At 47.2% G+C, this 23,264-nt stretch overlaps 2 protein-coding genes across 2 annotated transcripts in view; both read right to left on the bottom strand.

Moving 5' to 3' along the window:
• CEL (carboxyl ester lipase) overlaps positions 1-26 on the bottom strand; it is a 6,767-nt gene extending 6,741 nt beyond the window's left edge. The window contains exon 1 of the mRNA XM_039388471.1: positions 23-26. Within this exon, the coding sequence (XP_039244405.1) occupies positions 23-26 (4 nt within the window). The remainder of the gene's footprint in view (positions 1-22) is intronic.
• Positions 27-7,870: 7,844 nt separating this feature from the next.
• On the bottom strand, positions 7,871-19,041 carry GFI1B (growth factor independent 1B transcriptional repressor). Its single transcript, XM_027739374.2, has 7 exons — positions 18,961-19,041; positions 13,687-13,815; positions 12,031-12,177; positions 11,210-11,469; positions 10,816-10,953; positions 10,187-10,352; positions 7,871-9,735 (listed from the first exon to the last, which is right to left on the bottom strand). Exons 2-7 carry the CDS (start codon positions 13,799-13,801, stop codon positions 9,557-9,559), a joined length of 1,005 nt encoding a protein of 334 aa, XP_027595175.1. The 5' UTR covers positions 13,802-13,815; positions 18,961-19,041; the 3' UTR covers positions 7,871-9,556.
• Between the last annotated feature and the right edge of the window lie 4,223 nt (positions 19,042-23,264).

Raw genomic sequence — 23,264 nt, 5'->3', positions numbered from 1 at the left:
TCTCCCCAGGAGCAACTTGTACCCATTGCCCCTCCTCTTTTCCATGTGACTCCATGTAAAAACGGAATCTCCATGTTTTCTGTAGCCACCCTTTAAATATTGGAACATGGTGATAAGAGTGGAGTGGAATGCCATTAGTGGAATATTACATCTCCTATCTAAGGTCTGGCTGACTTTTCTTCTTCGCTTTCTATTCTATAGACTGTGCACCATGAGCTGTTAAGCTGATGCTGTGTTTCACCTCAAGAGTGGCTACAGCAGGGAACAAAATATTTGTGGAAAAGGGCTGTAATACAAAAGTATGACACAGTGGATAAAACTGTCTGAAATTAAAATATTATTTCTAACTGCCCTCTGCTATGTCTTGGATACCAAATGACTTGCAGATCTTTTTTTTTTTCCAGGAACAGTGATGTTCAAAGTGCCTGAAAATGGGCTTCCAGACTATGGGAAGTCTTGGTTACTGAGGGCAGAAACTCCTTCTGAAAATAATTTGCTTAGTGGAACTTTGTTCCAGTATAAACCAGAATGAACTATTCAGTTCTCATCATTACCAGTAAAAGTTCCTATCAGACCTGTGCAATGCCCAGATAGTAGAGGGCAGAATATGCTTCATTTCCTTCCCCATTGTGTCCTCTTTTATTCTTAGCCATGCTTCGCAGTGTAAAGGATCCAAATTACAACTTTTTTTTCACATTATTATTGCCCTCCTCTGAAAAAACAAACAAACAAACAAACAAAACAACCCAAGACTTTCCTGGGTATTTTCATCCTTGGCTTGTGCAACTTCACCAGCTTTTATCTCCCTCCTCTGAGCCACAGCTTTTCCCCGCTCATCTTTGTAATCTGACATTGTGATTTGTTCACTTGGGTGCTTGTTTTTCTGCCTGAAGAAGATTTGCTGAATCATTGGGGAGGAGGCAGGAGCTGTAGAGGCAGCTGGTGGCCAGTGATAAAACCACGGCCACATCCAGCCCTCAGGGTTTGCACTTGACAGCCCTTCAGTTGAAGGCCTGAGTCACATTCCCTTCCGAGCTAAGATTGCTGGGGACTTTGGGATTGAGGAAATGGGGGTGAGGAGGTGGCACCTCAAAAATATAAATTACTGTTCCTGATAACCACAAGGTTTGTGTTGTATCTCCTGCAAAACTAAGGATGACGCTGTGAGAACTTTCAGGCTGGGGGCTAAATCCTGCTGTCTGTCGGATGTTGTGCCCACTTCAGGGGGAACACAGAGCTAAGAAAATAGGAATTTGTCTTGGGACAGGTAATGGTATGTAGTGACTTATTCCAGACTTGCAGTAACAAGGTATAGTGTGAGCAAAGGTGTGCCAGGGCTCCAAGACGCTCACTTGCATCTTTTTGGAGAGAATGCACCAAATTCCACTGGTACAACTTATGCAGCTGCAACAAGTCTGAATTCTGCCCATTGCCTAACATTTAGGCTGGGGCCTAAAATGCCTTGGTTCATTTTTCAGGTCTTTTGCTCTCTCTTTGTATGACCTTGAGTTACATTCTCTCTCTTAGTTTCCTTGCAGTAAAACAGGGATAAGGTGTTTCCATCTTTGCCATTTTTAAATCTTTAGGCAGTATGAACTATTGAAATGCAAGGTATCATTAGTCTTGCTGACTCTTGATTAGGTCCTCTGCTCTGTTAGCTCTGCCTTTATTTAAAACACTAGGAAATGAGGTTTTTTGCATATTTTTATAAGTATCTTCCAGAATTCAAAAATAAAATCTTACCAAGAGCACATGATACTTTTCCTAAGATCAGAGTTTTAACTTGGGTTGTTCTACTTAGTTGTACTTCAAGGAGGTAAGATGGAAAGGTGGTTAACAAACAAGACTGAAAGTCCAGCTGACCTGAGTTCCATTTCTAGTTGTCCCTCTCAAATTTGGGCAAATATTTTAAAGTGAACAATGCAGGCTGGCAGATCCCGATGTCACTTTGATGCTTTATGGGTTTTCTGTGGGATTTGCACAATGCCACTCCAGTGAATTACTGCACATGTGGAGGAATTCTACCTTGCTCTGATCTGTACATCTCAAAGCATGTCCATGTTTTTATCCTCACTTTGCAAAAGGGGAAGTCTGAGACACAGGGAGGGGACGGTGACTGGCTGAGATCAGTGACAGGTCAAAGCCAGGAACACAACCCTCCTTTGAGTTCTGAGTGTCATATGTAGCTTTTTCCATGATGCCACAATATCAGAAAAGGCAGCTGCAGTTTCTGGACTCTCTTTTTCAGGTGCTGCCACACCTGAATGTCCACTGAGCTTGATTGATTTACAGTCAAGCTATTCCAGGATGGATCTAAATAAGGAGCTGTGGCAGGGATGTCTGACTGACACACTGGTTTACCATGTCCACACTCTCAGGATGGGGCCCTTTCAGGAGCAGGAATGCTCTGTCATTTCTGACTTCCCCTTCCTCAACTGAGACAAGAGATAACTTCTATTTTATAAAGAGAAACCAGAGGACTTGACCACTGCCAAAAATCCCACCAAAGCTCCTAATATAGAGGAGCCTGGGATGTAAGATAAAGTCCCGTTGCTTTAAAATTATTCAAGAGGCAGAATCAATGGGGAAGGGTTTTAAACCCCTAATTCCTCATGAGGAAGCCTTGAACCTCAGAGTTGTGTTGGCTGGTGCTGAACGTGGTTGTTGTACTTAGGGCTTGCTGAGGAGCCTTTGATGACTTAGAGGTTGCTCATGATCTGGAGAATAGTAGATTATGGGTTGGAACAGAATCAGCTGTGAGAAACTTGGCCTGAGAGTGGTGCAGAAACCACAGGGGTGTGACTCATGTAACTTCAGATGCCTTCGGATACTCAGCTCCCTTTCTCTCCAGGGAGAGAAGTAGGTGCATAGAAGGCAGAACTTTGGTCCTGGTTTAGGTATGTGCTTTAGGAGGAGCTAAATCACTTCCTAGACATGTTACTTACCAAAAAGGGAGCTTTTGAGTCACTAGTTCACATTGGAGATCTCCTGACCTACGGTGCTGCTGCAGATTTCCTGCTTCATATCCCATGGAGAGCCTGGGACAGCACTCGAACCCAGGCAGCCAAGGATGAACACATCCTCCCAGCACAGGCTCAGGGCTTGCACTGGGGCCAGCTCTCAGTAAAACAGGCAGGATCCAAGACACCAGTTTGAAGCAGAAGTGAGTGGGATGCAGGATGATGGCTGTCCATATGGTCTGGATGAGCAGTGACCTGATAACAGGTCTGATGGGCTGAAGAAACACGTGTGTTGAAGCTGCTGATGTGACACTGGTTCTATCCTGCAAGGCCCAACCTCATCAGGGAAACCAAGCAGAGGATGTGCCCTGCAGGAATCTCTTATTACCTCCCTGTCATGGCTGGGGTACATGGACAGAGAGCTTGCACAGGTCCAAGGGAGCTCATCCAAACACAAGAGAGTCTCCCTGCTATGATCTTCAGCTTTATTGATCTGATTATTGCCACCCTAGGAGTAGATATGAAGTAGTATTTGCTGGCCCATGCTCTTGCAGCTCAGATGGGAACGGTCAGGTTTTACCCTCTTCTATTCATTCAGGGGTTTTTATTATTTTTCAGAAACAGAGCAATTATCTGTACACCAACTCTTAGTGACCAGTGCAATTCCCAAGTGGTAGATCCTGCTCCCAAACCTAGGGATAGCAACATGGAGGAGAACTGCTGCTCTGGGCAGTGAAGAGGAGCAGCTTGCTCAGTAAGCATCTGGATTGTTTGCTGTAAATCTGACCCTCCTCCTGGGCAATGCTACTAAGAAAACCTACCCCCTTCACTCTCCTGGGCCTCAATGGTCACATTTGCAGCTCTCCTGCTGCACTTCCCAGGTTATTTGCATGGATGGGGGCTCCCTGCCGGTGCCTGGGTGGCAGAAGCGAAGGGCTGACAGGCCTTTCCTGCCAATCTGTCTGTTGTTCAGATGAAGTGGTTGGAAAGTGCTCACTCTCCAGTTCCCTCTTTGGCTCAGGCACTCTGATAAGGCCTGGGCTGTCCTATCTTGCCCTGGGAGCTGTTCCTCCTCCCTAACAGGCTCTCTTCCCCGGCTGACAGTTAGCAGCCGGCAGTGCTTGATAAACTTATCAGACTAAAGCTGAGCTCAGTGCAAAACTCAGCTCCTCCCCAGCCTCAGATTTCCCCATTCCTGGGGACTCTCTGCTCTCTGCCTGCCTTGCTGTCTGGTACAATGAACACTGATCACCCTCAGGCCAACAGGTCAAACTCAGCCCCAGGACCAGATTGAGAAGTGTTTGTGTTGAAGCAACACATTTAAAATGAGAGCACTGAGAGGGATGTTTGGAGCATCCATATCCAGCTCTGTCTCTCTCCCTGGAATATTATTCACCAGTGGAATTCATGTCTGGTTTATCCTCTCCGTGTTGCTGCTCACCCTGTTCCTCTGCTCACCTAGAGTTGAGTGGTTTTAATGCAGGTCTCACTGTGCCTGTTGGAGGTTTTCTAAGCCATGGAATTAGGGTGCTTTGCTGAATTAAGTTTCTATCACTCGTTATCACAGTCACACTCGGGTGTCCCAGCCCAGATCAAGCTCCATTGTGTGAGGTGCTGGATGTGGAAGATAAGGAGGGGCAGTCTCCTTCCTGATATCTCACTGTTGAAATAAACAAGTGAAGTGAAAGGGAGAGGGGGAATTATTATCCTCCTCTCACAGATGGGGTGAAGCTTTCTGAGGGCTCCATAGTGTGCTGAACAACTTCAGAAATCCAGTGCTCGTGTCTTGCCCCAAGTCATACAGGAAACATGTGGCACATCTCAAGTTTGGAGCTGCAGCCTCAAGACCAGTGTGTGTCCATGGTGACTGTTAGTTGTAAGATGGTGGGTCAGGATCTGTGTTTTTTTAGGTCTTACCCAGCATAGAGGCCACTGACTGATTGAACTATCCTTGGAGAATTTTGGTGTGGCTGCTCTGGGTTGTCTCCTCTGTGTGGATGTGCTATTCCAGGGGGGAAAGGGCAAAAACTTCTGTGTTTTGTGAGCAGAATAAGTGTTAAAAATTGGTTTATGATGTACTCTTTTTATTTTTCTGTAGCAGCTTTGCAGGTTGAGCTCCACATCCATTCCCAGGTTAGGCCCTTAACGACAGGCAGGAGCATTTCCCTGCACAAGGAAATGTGTGTGTGCAGCTATTTCTGGGAGATTGCCTAATGCCTTCAGGTTTCTCCTTGTGTGCTGTGCTGATGGGCTGGAATTAACCTGCTGGTGTGTCTCCATCACCTACAACTGCAGGAACAACCTGCCATGAGGACAAGGGACTCTGCTCTTATATTTTTTTTACTGAAAACACTTTCTCGTGAAGTCTAAGGCGGGAAGCAACTCGGTTCAACAAATAACCTTCTTCCTCCAACAGAACCTATACCCAACTGGAGTCTTATTTTAATCTGTCCTTCCTCTCAGTTCTTTTAAGGCCTTCCCTAGCCATTGCCAACACAACATGAAAGCTTCAGGTTTCTGCCTTCTCCAGGATTCCACTCCGTGAGGTTGATACAACCTGAAAATAAGCTCCAGCCTAATGCTGTGCCAGCTGGGAACACAGCTCTGCTTCCTGCAGGTGTCCTGTGGCTCTGTCTTCATTAGGAAGAGAAAGATGCATCCCGTGTCCAAACTGAAATCCACCCCTGATCACAGATCTTCTGGGCTGCTGCTCTCAGTGCCTGAAGGCTGTCTGGAAGACTCAGAGGCACCTCTCTCCTCCTGACAGACACCCGAGGTTACTGCTTTGCATGTGCCTCATTTGCTAAACAAAACAGCCCAAAGACCAGGATTTTCAATAAAGGGAAGAAGGTGTGAAGAGCACTGGGGAAATGCAGGATACAGGCTCGGGAGGGAGGCAAAAACAATCAGCTCTTTCTTCAGCCACAAAGATTAGTTGAGATTTTGCTTTTTGTTATCTGTTTCCTTGATTGACTGACCAGAATGTTTTTGATGCGAGGGGAGATGGTGAGAAAGGGGTTGTATCAGAGTGGTCAGAACTGAGGAGGATTTATTTGTTTGGAGACCAAGGCCATGTGTGTTTGGAGTTGGTGACAGCCATGGCCTGATCCTGACAGGAGCTGAGCATCCCTGGATAGCCATTGTGTGGATTCAGTAGCTCCAAGGATCAGGGCAGCCCTTTGCCCACTCCATGCCCTGTTGGGAGTGAAAGGCTCTCCCCAGCCTGGTGTGGTGTGGTTTGGGTAATGCCAGATCTGCTTCCTCGCTCCTTCACCTGCATTCCAGAGCTTCAGGAACGCAGGTGCTCAAAGCCTGGGGAGGCATGCAGAGGAATTGTTTGCTCCAGAGCAGAGTCAGACTAGATCCCCCTGTCCTCTTCCTCAGGAGATTGCTCTCCTTGATCAGGATTGCAGTGAACAAGGGGCTGTGGGGCTCTGCCTTGTTTTTCCTTTGGGCTGGTGGCATCCATAGGCCTAAAGGAAGGTCAGGGCTTAGGCAGCATTACCTGGTGACCTGAAAGTGGCACCTTTTTACTCAAGAGGAAAAAACTGTAGTGTCTTATTGGGAAAACACTTCAAGTTAATTCCCTCTCCTCCTCCTCCCTTCTCAGGTCACTTCCTGGCTCTGGCTGTACTGTCTGGCTGGTGCCTTTGCCAGCTGGCCTCCATCCACAGCCTGTGCTTCTGGAGATATGCTCTCAGTGCCTGTGGGAGGGGGTCAGCCTGGATCCCCTGCACTGCTCTGCCCACAGACATGTTTTCCTGAGTGCAGCTCTGCAGCAGCACAGCCTACAGCCATCCCAGTCTGCTTCTCCACTTGTTGCCTGTCCATCTAAAGCAGTTCCTGCATCTCCTGGGTTGTGCCCACCAGGCTCCTCACAAATACCAGGCTGAGGCTGACACTGCCTCCTCCAGTGTAGCTGCTCTTCAGGAATTCCTGGAGAGCTCAGGAGAGAAGCTCCCAGCTGTCCACTGAAGGTTATTGCCCCTCTGTACCACGGAAACCAAAGATAGGGATGGAAATCTGAGGGATGCAGCAGCCCTCCTTCAGCAGGCTCCAAAGAACCAGCTGCCTGGTTTGGTTTTGTGACTGGTCTTGCAGGCACTCTTGCCATAGTGCTGGTTTGGTGTGTGCCAGCACTTGCCTCCAGAATGGCCAAAGCTGGGGAGCTTTACATGAGTCAGACACACTGCTGTCCCCAGGACACACACAGGGAAGTCTGTGCTGGTGTGTCAGTGTGGTTTGGGGCTGGAGGGTATTTGCTCCTGAGCAGTTCAGATGCTGACACACTCTTTAAATATTTCTGTTTGCAGGTTTGTGGAGGACAGGGGGAACAACGAGCACGATTGGCATTTTGGGCAGTGGTTTTAATAAGCTGAAATGACTTTACCTTGAGCAGGGCTTGTGCATATGTGAGTGTTCACATGTGTGTGTGTGTGTGTGTGCCTGTGCCACAGCCAGGACCAGTTCCATCACAGGTTATACACCTTCTCCAGAGTCCCTGCCCTGACCAGGTTCTGGCACGACTCAGGAAAGGCCAGCAGAGATTTAATGGGGGCTTTGGCAGTTCCATCTGGACACACATTCCCGTGTATCTGGGGTGCTCCTCCTGCTCTGGAGAGCTGACTCTGGCCTGTGTGGGACTCTGCACCAATCTGTCTCCAGGGATGAATGTCTCCCTGATGGCAGCCCTGTTCTGCATGTGAATGTCCATCTTTATTTCCCCTCAAACCATATGGTATATTATACTATACTCTTTCCCTTCTCCATTTCCACCCCATCCCCACCTCCTGCATCTCCAGAGCAAAGCATGAGCCGTTCTTGAAAAGGATATTTTGAACATGAAATACACTCTGTTAGCCCAGTTACTGAGAGGGAACAGATTTATCAGATAAATCCCAGCAGGCCTCTACATGTTGTCACTGTCTGGTACAGAGCAATAAAAATATACATTAGAATAAGTATAAATACATATTTACAGTGTACAAGTAAAGCCAGGAGTACAGACTCTGTTTTGAGCTTCCAGAATGCATATTAATAACTAACAGCTTAGGCACAGCATAAAACAGGGGCAAGTACATTTTAGGTCTTAGGAGAATAACTTTGGATTTACAGCAGTGTAACTGAGGGCAGGACAGACATCTCTTCTCTCCTGGCAATACATGAATTTTCCACTTGGACCATTTGTCTTTGCCCACGATGGCAGCCTTCCCTCATAAACCTTTGGAGTGAAATGGTTTGTGCCACAGCCCATTCCCAGGGTAATTCCCACTGGTGCCATTGTCCAAGGCCGTGTGTTCAGGGATGTAGTTATGGAGTGGGCTGTGTGCTGCTACAGTGCCCTGCTTAAGTGGAAGCACTTGCCTTATTTGTGTTATAATAATACTTTGTCCTTCCTGTTAAGAACTCAAGGGACTCTACAAACCTGAGAGAATGATCCCACGTCACCAGGAGGGGGGTGGGAGAAACAAAAGCCCAGTGCAGTGACTTGCCAAAGGTTAGAGAGAGAGAATGTAGCAGAGCTTGGAGGGGAACTGGTTCTTTACTTGTTCCAGTGCTTTGCTTCACCCCCTGAACCTGGAAGAAGGAGGAAATGCCACTGCTCTGTTTGTATAATATTTGTAAGGTACTTGCATACTCTGCCAGCATGTACAGGCTCAGCCACTTCCTCCTTTAAGAGAGGGGCTGGAAAGCAGGATTCTGGCCCTTGGCATCGACATCCAAGGGCCAATCCTGACCATGCAGTGACACAGGACTGCCCAGGACAGCTCTAAGTTGGTATGCACTGAAATATTGTGGGACATACCAGAGCCCAGATTCCAAAAGCAGCCAGACTCTCCCATGGTACCAAGACATGGGGCTTATGCCTGGTGTTGTGGCATGGCTCTTCCTGGAGCTTGCTTGCTTGCCACCAAGGCAGGGATCTTTGCAGCATGGTGTGTCTGAGGAATGTATTTAGAGACCCCTGTTATCAGCTAGGGATAGGAGCTGTTTCTTCAGTATTTTCCTCCCACTCCAAGCTAAAAATACAGCACAGTTAACTTGTCATTTGATCACAGTAAATGCTCTGCTGAAAGAAATGACTTTAGGTGTCTGTTGGCAGAATTTATGGCCTGGGCAAGTCTCTGCAGAAGCCCTGTCCAGGCTGAACACAGCTCACTGAACGCAATCTATTTGCATGGCCTGGCCTTATCTTCCCAACCATCGGAGCAGGACACGGTTACAGCACTGGCTTGGCACAGATTGTGGCTCCCACCAGCCCAGGAGTTCCCACCTCACTGCTGGGCAGCCTGAAAGAACTGGATTCTGCACATGGTGTCAATCCAGAGTAACAGTGACCTTGAAGGAATTTCTCTGGGTTTGCACTTGAGCAGGTGATGTCAGATCTGGGCTGGTACCTGTTGTAATTGAAAAGTGAGACCCCCCCCCCAGAGGTTTCTTTGGGACGTGCAAGGCCCTGGGGTGCCAAGCACCAAAGCCAATGACATGACTTTGCCAGTCCCCAGGGGAACACAGGGTGCCATGAGTCCCACACTGGATGGAGATGCTGGGGACAGTCTGCAGTGGGAGCTCCAGCAAAGACCTGGAGCCCTTCCTCACTTGAGGCTGTGCTGGGTCTCGCGGTGCCTCCGCAGATCCACCTTGCGCTGGAAGCCCTTGGCACAGAGCTCGCAGCTGAAGGGTTTGAACCCGGTGTGTTTGCGGCTGTGGGTGATGAGGTTGGAGCTCTGGCTGAAGGCTTTGCCACAGACCTGGCATTTGTGGGGCTTCTCACCTGCAGGGCACAGAAAATGGTAAAAAACAGGTGAGAGAAAGGAGGTAGAAATGCCCTTCGGCAGATTCAGACTGGCTGTGCTCGGGCATCAGGGTGCTGCCAGCCCAGCTGTCCTGGAAATATCTCTGGATTGTGATCCAGCACCAGAGGGTGGGAAGACCCAGAGGCAGCCCTCTCCAGCTGGGTGATCCATGCCCTGCCTGCATCCAGGGCTGGGGACAACCACATCATGTACCAGAGGCTGGTCAATAAGCACCTCCTTGTCACACAGAGCAGGATGTGCATCCCAGGGGTGCTTTGACCTCCTCCCATCTTACCACTCAGGGAATAACGACTTTCCAGTGCCTCTGGACTTAGCCCTCATCCATCGCTGTGTCTGGTGACTATCTATGTGCATTTACACCATGGGCTCTAATCTGCATTTGCCTGTTGGGGATATTTTGTTTCTCACCAGTGTGGATGTAAGTGTGTTTCTTCATATCCGACTTCTGGTGGAAGCGTTTGCCACAGTACTGGCAGGGATAGGGCCGTGTGTCCGAATGGATCAGCAGATGAGTGGAGAGGGTGGAGGAACGTTTGAATGTCTTCCCACACATCTTGCACTCAAAGCTTCTTTCCTGTTGGGGAAGGAAAATCATGGGATGTCTGAGGCTGCAAGACATGTGACAGAGCTTGAAGAGTGATGAGAATAGTAGATTTGATAAGCAAATCTCCTTGGCTCCTGGACTGATGTGCTGGGAGCAGTACAAAGGGAATGCAGGAGGGTTACTTATGGAAATGGATTATGTCTTGTGATCCAAACTCCTGCACCCTCCAGGAGGAGGTGAGGCACAGAAGAACAAGCAGCAATGATTCTCCCCTCCCATCCAAGGAATTCTCAAGGGCAGTCTGAGATTTGTGAGACCAAGATCTATGATCTGTGGTCCTCAGAGCTCCTGGTGTTGTCACTGGGTGCTACAGGAAAGACACCACGTTTGTAACCGAGGAAATGTCACTTCCTCTGTAATGGATTAAGCAACAGCCAAGGTCCAAGCCCTCATGAGCTCTGGAGAGCTGGTTCTCTGGACACATCCTACACACCTGGGAGTGGATATTGGTGTGCTGCTCCAGGCTTACAGCATGCCCAAAGGTTTTGCCACACACTTCACAAGCAAAGGGCCGAGTCCCACTGTGAGACCTTCGGACGTGGACCTCCAGTCCATGGGGAGTGGAGAACACCTGCAAAACAAAATGCCAGGGATAATTTTTGGCATGAGGTGGCTGTGTCTCCACCTCTGTTTTCAATTCCTTCTCTTTATTGGATTCTTCCCTCTCCTGGGCCACGTGAACTGCATCACTCCCAGCGCCTCTGTACTTGCTCTCCTGAGTAGGTGACCTGTTTTGAGCCACGTGTTGCATTTTGGTGTGACCCACTATTCGGTGAAAATCCCTCCAGGCCCTCCCCATCCCCGAGGTTCTCCTGTGACACACAAACCTTGTTGCACTTCACGCAGTGGTAGGTCTCCATGTCTGAGGAATAGTGCATGCTGTAGTCCAGGGGGGGCTCAGAGCTTGGCAGGAGGTGGCTCCCATACAGGCTAACAGGGTGCTCCAGCAGGGCTGACTGCATGGTGGAGGACATCTGTTGGTAGCTGTATGGCACGTGGAAAGCATCCCAAGAGAAGCCAGTTTTGTAGAAGGCAGGAGTGGTTGTGTTAGTGCAGTCCTTGATCTGCAGAGCTGGGATGGGCACCTCTGAGTTTGCAGAAGAAAGGGAGAAGTGAGTGTCACACCACTGCCTGAAGGTGGGCATCAGCAAAAAACGTTCCCCAGCTCCCATTTATCCATTGAATATCTTGGGAGTTCCAGTTGGAAACTCCTCCTCCTCAATTCAAATCCCGATTTCCCATGAAAAGTTCCTATTGTGACTTTGATTGCAATCTGAGGAAATTTATGGCAAAGAATGCCATGGAAATGTGATGGCTAAGGGAATTTTAAGCCCCCTACTAGCCCTGCTTCATGTGGTGTTTGAACAACATATGGACACCTGCCTTGACCACAGAGCACAGAACTGCACTGAGATGGGGATGTTCACCCATTGGGAATCACAGCAGCATCCTTCAGGGAGATGCTGATCTAGAGCAGAATTGTAAAGGGAAATACAGAATTCTCCCGATGAGCTCTGCCTGGGACAAGTTTGACCATCGGTGTCAAGGTGAGAGCTGCCATTTACTGAAAACCTGGGCCCAGTTTTAGGGGGTCCATAAGCCAGCCCAGCCCTAACCTCTTTTGCAATTGTGGTTTTGGGTAGCAGACCTTGAGCTGAAGGGCCTGGCAGCATCCTGCTCAGGTACTGGACAGGGACACTTTCTTCCTTCAGTTCAGGTGGGTCCTTTTCTTGTTTTGGAATCATACATTCCAGGTCCTGTTTCTTGATATCCTCTGGTGTCCTGTCTCCTGTGGCTGTAACACAGAGTAGGGTCACAGGTCGTTCTTCCTCTTACAAGGAGTCTGTTAAGGTGAGTTTTACACTCATGTATGAACTCGTGCTTGGATACAGGAGCCTGTGCTCAATTCCCTGAATAAGTGCAGAGTGCTGCAATCAGCAGGGCAATCAAGGTCTCTCCACTGCAAAGGGAAATTCCAAGCAGGATGAGATTGGCAAGGGAGAGGGGGCAGGATGAGGTGACAGGACACTTGATACCCTCTACAGTGAGAGCGGATTAACACTAGAAGGCCATATATCTGTAAGAATCATTTCCCTATTTAAAACCATTTCCATTTGTGTGGGTAACTAACAATCACTAACTTATTAACCTCCCCACCCCTCTCCTAAGAGAGCTGGGTATTGTTAACCTGGATTTATGGACAGCCAAGTAGGGAAGCAGAGAGGGGAGGTAACTGCTTATGCAGTTGCAAAGACTACTGAGCCTCATCTTCTCCTGCCCACACTCCCATTTCTCCATGCTTGTCCCAGCCCTTAAAGAGACCAACCAGCACTTTTTAGAACGTAGACTTTGCAGTAAGAATTTAAAATGGACAGGGGTCCAACACATGTGCCTCCTTTATGCTGGAGATGGGCAGGTCGGCTGAAGGACAGCATTTATCTGTCATCAAAACCCTCCACTAGACAGACACAACAAATAGTCAAAAGATGATGGCAGGAATTGAAATGAAAATGTCACCTCCTTTCCTTTTTATCAAACTTATCACAGGGTTGGACTCTAATTTGATAGCCAGGGCTAGAACAAAGAGTAAGTTGATCCTAGATTTGAATATAGAAAATTTGAATGGTGCCTGAAGGAAGAAGATAATTGCCCCAGCCCTGCCACTGTTGGGATGGCTGTGGGAGAGCGGGAACAGGAGCAGAGGGAGGGCAGCAGGCAGAGGCAGAAGCTGTGTTGGTTGGTGTTCATACAGTACAGAGCAGCTGGCCCTTCACCTGTGAGTGTGTAGGACTCCTCACAGGCAGTGTTAGGGTATCCCTAGTATTTTCTCACTCTGGCTGTAGCCTTCCTTGCAAATCATCAGGAAGAGGTGGTAACACACTGAGGTAGAGAGGATGTAGTGCAGAGAGAACGTGGGCAGCAAACATGGGAAGCTAGAGATGGAGGTGGCAGAGTTGTGAAGAGTTTGTAGAAGACTGACAACCAAGGGCAAGCTCTTTTCCCAGCTGTTAGTGGCCTGAAATTGGCCTTCTATCCCAAATGTGACCAACTCCACTCAGCAATCTGATATCTCAAATCTCCCCAGCAACCGAGCAGGGAACAAAGGGAGGATCTAAATTTGGATTTGTGGATTTGGCGTAGAGAGCGGACACGCAGGAAGGGATCAGTTTGTCCTTAGACTGACGTGCCCCTGTAGAAGCCCTTTGATGCTCTTTAGCTCACTCACCCCACTCCTTTACTTGCCTACTCAATGATTGATTTGCCTTGGTGTTTTCTTACAAGCCCAGTGGATGGACTGACTCACCAGTGAAGGCAGAGCTTACTGGGCCCCACGTGAGTGCAGGCAGGTCATCTTCCACAAAGCGGTGTTGGTGGTAGGTATGAGCCTTTTTGCTCTTCACCAAAAAGGAACGTGGCATTTTCCATTCACTTTCTGGGCAGAAACACAGAAAAACAGCAGGTAAATCTCTGTGGTTTAGGGATTAGTTTCCCATTTGTCCCCCCAGCCCTCAGCTATGTGAGCAGCAGTGAATTAAAACTTGTAGTGGGGAGATGAGATCACCTCAAAGGTCCCTCCAGCCAGCTGAGGAGCAGGGAGGGGTTGCATGGGTTTGGGTGTGTGATGGATCTCAGCTCTGAGGAAAACACAGAGTTGTGGAAAGGGCTAAATGAAAAACTTACTGCAAGGTGGTCTCTGACACTGTAAAAATTACACTTCACCATCTACCCCAGGTCAAGGCAAAGGATTACAGCAATCTTGATGTTGTATGTGGAGAAACAGAGACAGGCTTAAATTGAGGGCTGTGTACAGACCAAAAGTGCCTGTGGCAGACACACTGGAAGGCAGGATCTCTCTCTTGTAGCTCCCTGTTCTGGCTACAGGACATGGTGCATCTCTGACCTCACCCTCCCTGAGTGGGGACCACGGGCTGGAGATCCCCCTTGGAGAAAGGGTCTGTCTGAGTGTTTGTCCTGCACCTGGAAGAGCCCCTGACCTGGGCTCTTCTGTGAAATTGCTACAGAAACACTAATTATAGAAACAACACCAATAATAGGAGAGAGACAGCAGAAAATCCATGATGCATGTGGGGGGGTCTCCTTGTTGAGTAGCTGGACTGGTTTGTGCTCTGGCTGACAAACAACAGGGGAACAGAGGCAGAGCAGAAGGGCTGGGTGAGAAGTTACCTTTTGGACCTGACTCAAACATTGCAGACCGTTGAAATGGCGGGTGAGGAACAAACATAAAATGCTGAAATTTAATCACACAAAATTCTCTTGCAATGCATCTGTTATCTGTGCTATCCAGAACCCAGCCCGCCCTGTGCCCGCTCCACGGGCCTGGTAACTGCTCTCCTGGAGGCAGAGTGACAACAGGGGCAATGTTGTGTGCAGCAATATCAGCTGGTGCCTTATTTGCATGTGGATTTGCATTTTCCCTTGTAATTGTTCGGGATAGTGACACTGAAAACAAATCTTGCCATATTTCATATGAAAAGTCAGCAGTGAGTCCTGGCTCACTGTTGACTGGAAACTGTGTTACTGAGTTTTGCTCTTTCCTGAAAGCAGTTCAGTGTAACTTAATTACAAAAGAAAAACCTCAAAAATCTACAAAGGTTGCTCCTGTTATGTAGGAATGACATGGAATGTCTAAGTCAGGATACAGCAGCGTGACTTCTGGAATCCCAAACAGCCAGGGATGGAAAGGTCTGCTCCCTAGGGTTCAGAAGTACTTGCACTACCTCTTCATGCTAAATATAATCACACAGCCCAGTGGTGTTTTGTTTAAAGGTCTGAGGGCCACATTTGCAGTGGTGCCTAAAGCTGCAGGTCCATGTGCTGTGGGATTCCCACAATGAGGTCTCCTGTGGACAGGGGGATTGCCAGGGTGCCCACCAACCCACCTGCCTTTGGATATGCAGTTAGAGCTGTCTTTTTAAATCTGGTCCAGGATTCCCACTGTTTCTTCTATGATTTCAGGGTAACTCTTGGTGTCTCCAGCCATTTTTATTTCCAAAATGACTCACCTGTTTTTCTTCATCATTTTCCAAGAAATTTACATGTAACTTGAGATGAATAAGAGAAAAGAGAGGCCAAGAGTAGATTTGTTAATGTAATTTCAGAAAGAGGACAAAACAGTATTGAGAAAGAACCACAAGTAGACCCTTGAGAGAAGGGACAGTGAAGCACAATTTTTCTCTCTCTATTGAGATTCATTCTAAGTGTTGTAAAGAGCCTCTGCCCAGTGAAAAGCACAGAAACAGCTCCAGGAGTGTCCTGCAGTGGGTAAAACCCTTCAGCAGCTCTGCTTAGCTTGTGCCACTCACATTCCAGAGCAGAGCTGAGCTCAGAGGATCAGTCCCAGGTGAGGTACCTGTGCATGGAGCCACACTCTGCATTACAGACATTACAGTGCCCAAAGCTGAAATCCTGCCACAAACCCTTTATCCATGGAGTTTCCACTCATGTCAGAGGGATTTTCCCATGTGGTGGGGCAGGACTGTGTCCACAATGGAGGGTATTCATACCAGAAAGCTTTAGACATTGGGTTTCTCTGCCTGAATTAACCAGGTAATTTCTCTGGGCTTCCTGACACGGTGGAGGAAGAGGCTCTGGAAATGGGTAACTCTGAATGTAGGGGACACCCTGCATCCAGCAGCGCTGCTGGAAGAGTCACTCTCCCTGTCTCCAGCTAGAGAATCCTCTGGCAGTAGCTGGACAGCTTAGCCAGGTAAATCAGAGGGTTGGAGGTGGGTGGCTCAAGCATTGCAGTGTGTTATGGCAGTGCCCACACGTCAAGTCCACGATGGCACCAAGCACAGCCCTGCTTTCCTGGTGGTGGTTGGAAGTAGAGGCACATGAATCAACAGGATTTTTCTGGATGTGTTTGCCCCAGCATATGGAAAAGTCGACTTTGGTCCAGTATTGTGACCTCTGAGAAGGGCCTGTGCTGATCTTTAATGGACTGAACGTTGCAGAAGGAAGTTACCTTCCCCCACCCCATTTTAGAGAAAAAAACAGGAACTGGGAGCCCAAAGCAGAGTTAATTAACAACTGCACTGCACTGTCTTTGTGATGCACACAACCAGGTTAGAGAAAAGCTAAAGGCAGAGACTGTGAGAGGAAAAAGCACTGTCTTCCCTTGAAACTCCAGATTATCAGTAGCAAGTGATCACCTGCTCCTAATGGCCAACTGTATTTCCCAGGGAAAGCAGTATTATGGACAACAGATCCCACCATGTCTCAGAGTCACTGAAGCTTCCAACAGAATTTGGCTTCAGCCTTTTGCTGAAAATTAAACTTTATTATTATGGAGTCTGTTCCTTTCAGCCCCTGTGGCACCAGTTTCTACGTGGAGTGGTAAGGGCACAAGAGAAATCATTGCTTGGGCAGATGCTCCCAACCAAAATGGAACAGTCCTGGCTGGTTTTTAAAATTCACTACAGGATATAAAGCCAGTAGTCAGCTACAGCTGACATTCTTATTTGCTTGCCATTCATGCAGCTGTATAATAATGTTAGAACGTGTCCTGAGGAAAGGACAGCAGGACCCAAGGGAAAAAAAAACTGCTTCACTATTTTGGGAACCTCACCTGTAGCGCCTTAGAAAGGTTTCTTTTCGCAGTTATAAATTTCTCAGTCAGATCTGAAAGCACACCCAGCATTTGTGTGTCCCCCCAGAGTTCAAACTCCAAATTCCCTCACCCTCAGCGATGCTCTCTGGTGATTTTGCCGAGTGTCCCACGTAAATCTCTAATGTGATACTGAAACACTGGGGAAAGAACCAAATGAAAAGGGTTTGGTTCTTAATTTAGGGGGTGGTTTCTGACTCCAGGATCCGAATTTCACTGGGTCCCTCAATGAAGCTCCATCTCCCACTTCATTACACGGCAGCTCACAGCACCTAAACCCACGGGACTGAGTCCTTTGATATCACTGAGAAGAAATTAATATTCTCACTGAATTAGATTGTGGAGCCTTCAGCGGGGACAGGTGTTTGCAGGATTGTGCCACACTGAATCAGGGACTCAACATGCAGCAAAACTTTCATTCTAAAGCTGACTTGCATTTTTCCCTAAATTCAAGTAATTCCATTTTCAGATTTATGAGGTATTTGTAGAGATTAAACACTTTTTCTCGCTACACTCAGCAGAAACACTTAATTTTAACTAACAATTGATATATATCTTCATATAAGTTGATGAGTGTACAAAGTTTTAGGCTAAAAGAGACTTATTTCCTTTTCATTACTTAATTTATATTTATATCTCAATATTGCTTCTTTTTCTGTTCTCTCTCACAAAGGTGAAGTTTCCAAAAATACAGAACAGCTTGTCTTTAAAAAGACTATTTTTTGAAGAAGAAAAAAAGCACAAACCAAAACAGGAGGTATCTGAAATTTTTAAGAGTCCAAATCAAATAAAATAAGAAAATTAAAAAAAAAAAAAAAAAGAGAGAGAGGTTTTAAGGACTCCTGACTCTTTAAATATAAAGTCAAATTTGAAAGGATTTCAGTTTTTTACAAAATTAATCATATTTAGTCCATCATTGCAATGTACTTGGGGCGAGTCATTTGAATGTGTCTTTTTTAGTGGAAAAATGAACAGGTCATTTTTAATCCCTGTGGTCAGACTGGGCAAATGGACATTATGGCAGGGGTAGCAAATTACGGTGGGAATTTTGTCCCAGAAGGGGAACAGAAATGCTGGAATATCTGTAGTACCTGGAAAAAATGTTTAGACTATAATTGCAGCATTTGTTCTTTAGAAACCCCACACAGCTCCTGGTGATGTTGGGAATGCCACTGGCTTTAGGAAACTTTGCCATGGATAGATAAAGCTATACAGTGCAATCTAATAAATTCTATACCCCCTTAATGTATAGATGCACTTAATGAACTTGCAAATCATTTGCTTTCCTGCCTAATGTATTGAATCAATCTGGTGGTATGTGAGAAGCGCCTATAAATAGCTAATTCCATATGCTAAAAATTGTTACACTGATCAGCCTCTACTTAAAAAGGATGGAAAATTAATAAAAGGGAGATTTGAAGCAAAAATTCTGAACAGGAGAGGCTGAACTGTCATCAGGAAAGCCTGGCACAGGTGATGTGAGCAGAGGTGTCCTGCTCTCTGAATTTAAAGGTCTGACCCTGCAAAAGAGCAATTAAAAGGAAAAACACAGTTTGCCCCTTCCTCAGTGGCAAAGTACAAAAGTCTGCACCCAGAAACTAATCCTGCTGATGGAGCTTGCTGGGACACAGGTATCTGAGACCACTGTCACATCCCTTGTATTTTGTTCTACTCACATGTGAGCACATTGTCACATGTGAGAGTGAAGTATATGGTATATAATTTTAAAAGGTTTATATGGTATATAATTTTAAAAGGTGGAATTCAAACGAGTCAAGTGAACTAATCCCATAAAGGAATCCTCAGGAGAAGCAACTTACTCCGTGGAATATGTCACATATTTGCAAACAAAAGCAAAGAAGAAGGAAAAAAAGCTTAGGAAAAAAAAACATATCAGAGAAATGAGGAAAACAATAAAAATAAAAGTGGTTAAAAGAATAAATCAATCACCTGTTTGGGGGACTTTGCTTTACTGGATTCGCCTTGAAATCTCCCCAGACCAGCGGGACGTCGCCTTCTCTCAGGACTCCTCTTCCACTTTTTCTCTTGCTCGCAGTCTGCTGAAATAGATACTTCTCCTTTTTTTTTTTTTTCCTCTCTTGGTTTTGTTTTTTTTTATTTTTTTTTTTTTGCCCCTGTTCCCCTCCCTGATTTTTCAATCAGATTATTTGTGTCAAAATCTGGCGGTGAAGAAACAGCCAATGGAGAAGCAGAGCCCAGAAAGTATTTGCTTATCAAAACTTTCCAGGACTTTGAAAACTTGAAGAGAATTCACGATGCCCAGCTCGGAGCCCTGGGGGCAGCACCCTTCACTTCCAGGGGCAGCTTCTCCTTCTGCAGGGATACTCCTCTGTCATATTGACAAAGAGCATGACACAGGGAAATAATGCCCCAAGCAGGCATTTATTTTGTCTTTTCTTTAAAAAAAAAAAAAAAGCCCTTAAACCCCTGTATTTTTACACACATTCATCCCCACATCATATCTTTCACAAACAGCCACACCATCTGTCTCACACACACACACACACTCACTCACATACTTCGGGCTCATAAACAAAACCATCGAGCACATATGCACAGAATTATTTTATTCCAGAATGGATCTTTTATCTCTCCAATTTCCAAGGAAAAAGGAATAAATACTTGCACGGTACAACCAAAGAAGATGCGTGTTAATCAGCCTTCATTTTCCAAGGCATATGTGTGTGCAATCCACACATATTTTAGGCGTTGCTCTATCTATGTACAGCTGTATAAAGGGTATAAATATAGATTTAAGAAAGCTCATTAAGCAAGCTCATTAACAACAGCTTTGCAAAAAGCTCTTCAAGAGCAATAATAAAAATTTGCACTTCTATCACTTGCTTTTCAAAAAAGGTTTGAGAATGGCTTTGAAAATGGGAGATAGTTGAGTGCCAAAGCCCCCTGTAATGGCAGGTGGAAGGAGGGAGGATGGAGCAGGGGCAGGGGGACTGTTCCCAGGTTGTTCTTTTGCACAGGCGCTGGGAACACAGATTTTCCTTCAGAATCCTCAAGCATGATTCCTTTTTGTGGACAAACAAGGAGAGCTGATCTCCCCAAACGAGCAGAGGGGAGGGGAGTAATTCCTTGATTTCACCTCTTCTCTAGTTATCCCAACCTTCCTGCCCGTGCAGGTGCACAGTGGCATGAGCTGGGTGTGCCCTCCCTGCCCTCACAGCTGTCTCCGTGCGTGGAGTGCAAAGGTGCCTTCCACGAAGTTTATCATTCCAAAGGTATGTAAGTGCACCTGCAGCCGTTGGGTGCCGAGTACCGGGACATCAGCAGCAGGAAAATGCCTTTAGAGATGAGTTTCCCTGCTCCCTGTGAGCTGTCAAACGCGTTCCGCTGCTTCCTACAGTTGGTTGCGTTAACCCGGGACTCCGTTGGGTCCCTTTTCCTGCTGCAGCTCAGAGGGGTGAACGCCAGGAAGCGACACCTTTTGTTCTGCCCCTCCGCCGGGAGGCTGGTGTTTCCCTGACGGAGCAGAGACACTCGAGGGGGACACAGCAGAGGGATTTTGCCCGCTGTCCCCACCACCCTGTGCCGGGACAGCCCTGAGTGCCAGCTGTGTCATTGCCCCATGGCACCGGACAAGGCTGTGCAACGGGGTTTGATGCAACTCCGAGATAGGAGCGTGGATTTCACCCGCGTTGAGAAAGATTCAGATTTTGATCTTAACCCATCTGTCATTTACCGAGCATAATTAGGTCTCGTTGTTTATAGAAGAGAACAATCCCCTTCCCCTCTCCCTCCTCCCCTCCTTATTTATCCAGCCGGGTTTTGCATGAAAGAAACGTTCCCAAGGCATTGTGCTCGCGAGCTGATTTGCATCCTCTTAAACACAGGCATTTGAGGGATTACATTTCCCGCTACAAAAACAAGCCATTGTAACAGAAACCCAAATTGTACATTGCAGCTTCACGGTTCCTTATGAAGACAGTTACAGGAATTAAACAAAACAGGAAAATGACAAGCTGCTGAAAGGGCCGAGATGTTATTTTATGAAACATCGGAGCCTGCTCCTGCCAGCACCCCTGAGCACAGACTTCCCCTCGATAGCAAGTGCAAATGGCTACAGAATGTGGCCCTAAAAGTGGAGACAGTAAAAGCAAGTCAACCACACAAAAAACACCCTCTAGAAAAGCAGTTGTGTCAAAATCCTTAAGGTCCTTTCCAATCCAGCCCATTCCATGATATTATGTTTAACAAAACCTCCCCAACCAGCTGTTTTCCAGAGAGCATTGGGCACAGTCCTGTGGAAAAGAAGGATGACTCCATCTCCAGTGGCAGTAACATCTGTATCAGCTGTTCTGCATCCCCAAGTAGCCACCAGCTCACACAGTCCAGATGTAATTGCAGACAAACTGACCCCTGAGATAATGTGCACAGACTGCACAGACATTTCTGACTGTTATCACTGGAATGCCTGAAGGGAGATGGGGACACTGCTGGCTCTGCTTCAGCTCCTACCCACTCCTTCTCCTTTTATTTTATTTCAGGAGTTCCTATGAAGGATGGGACTGCAGTCCCATCACCTTGGCTTGTTGTGTTCTTGCTCTCACCTCTCCACTGAAATAATCATTGAAAGGTGATTTACACAGGCTTGAATTATAAACCCAGAGCGCTGGAGGTGCATTTGGAGCTGGAAGAACCTTAGAGCTGACCCCGTGTGGCCATTCTTATTTTATGCTCTTCCTGTTTATATCACTTTCCCTGTTGTCTCTTCTTATTTCAGGATCAGCAGAGAAGGGAGAGCCGCAGAGGGCTTATCTGGGCTCCCAGAGACTTGTCCTGGCCCTGACCCACACGAGCCATGGTGGATGTACAGAGTTGTGCTTGCACACAAGGGCAGTTTAATTTTGTGCATTGCTGTGAGCTCTTACTACATCTCCTATGCTCCTGTGCATCTTAATGAAATAGATTTTTAAATCTATAGCTCAGTAAGAATAAACAGTTTAATTACAACACATCACATCCATTCTAATGCAGTCACTTTTCCTTTCAAATCCAGCAGCAAACCCCTGCTACAGCATCCAGGCTTTCTTCATCAATTTGAACGTTACAACAATTAAATCCCAGTAAAATACACAACTAATTGCTTCCAGTTCTTTTCTGAAGCTCATCCTAATTTCCACCCTTTCCTGTGGCAGATTAAACAAACATGTCTCCTGCACAGCAGGGAAAAAAATACCATCACTCAGTCCAGGCTGTAATAAATATTAATTACCATGCACCAGGCAGGACTGGATTAAAAATATGCTGGCTCCAAGGAACTCTATCTCATCCCGAGGCAGGATGACCCATCGCAGGTGCAGTGGGAAGGAGCTATCTCAGCCCTGCAGGGATGAGAGCTGGGAAACACAAACTGCTGCTGCTGCGAGTTAAAAATCAGCGGATGGGGCTCTAATCTGCCTTTTTCCCCCCCCCCTTTTCCTTACACCTAGCTTTCACCTTGCAACTTTGATGCCTGTGATTCCTGCTGGCATCTGGGGCCAATTCATATGGACTCAAGAGTCAGATTTGCAGCACTTCTCCCCCACTGAGCTGCTCCTTCTCGGGGAATGAAAAACGCAGGGATCCCACCGGTGCCGGGATTGAAATGTGGAACTGGGAACCTGTTGCACACAAACCCGAAGGCTGCAGGACCTTCCCTGCGGTAATTTCCATTCTTCTTTCCTTACTCTGCGTTTTCCACAGGGGAAAAATTAACCCCTATCGAAAGAAAGGGTGGAACGTTTTGCGTGGCGTGGTTGCTAACGTTTTAGGAAGGAGAAAATTAAAAGAAAGAATTCCGGCGCGTGGTTTGGATGACGAAGTCCCCCCCCACAAAAGAAGGGTGAATGAAACAAGCTCTGAACGTTCAGTGAATAAAATCAATTATATTTGGGGTGCGCGCCCGGGGTGAGAGGGGGGGTTCTGGGTGGAACTCGCAGCGCCCTGTCCCGTCAGCATCGCTCCGCACACACAGCGGGATTCCTGAGGCCTTTTTGTCGCCTTTGCAGACATTTATTGCACTGTACAGGGCACTTTCGGGCAGAACCCCGAGCAATGGGGAGCTCGGGCTGGGTTGTGCCCCCGACCGGCCCCGTCCCCTCAGGCCGGGCCTTGTTTACCGCCCGCGCGGCCCCGCCCCCTCCACATCACGCGACCTCCGCCGGGCCGAACCGCTCCCCCCCACCCCGCCGAGATCCCTCCGCCGCGGGACACCCGCCCGCAGGCTGCCCCCCCCCCCA

This window comes from Pipra filicauda, unplaced genomic scaffold (genome assembly GCF_003945595.2).
Source record: "Pipra filicauda isolate LSUMZ 115617 unplaced genomic scaffold, ASM394559v2 scaffold121_size3267253_pilon, whole genome shotgun sequence".
Taxonomy (NCBI): domain Eukaryota; kingdom Metazoa; phylum Chordata; class Aves; order Passeriformes; family Pipridae; genus Pipra; species Pipra filicauda.
Note: the sequence above shows the minus strand (reverse complement) of the source record. Positions and strands in the feature narration are given on the sequence as shown.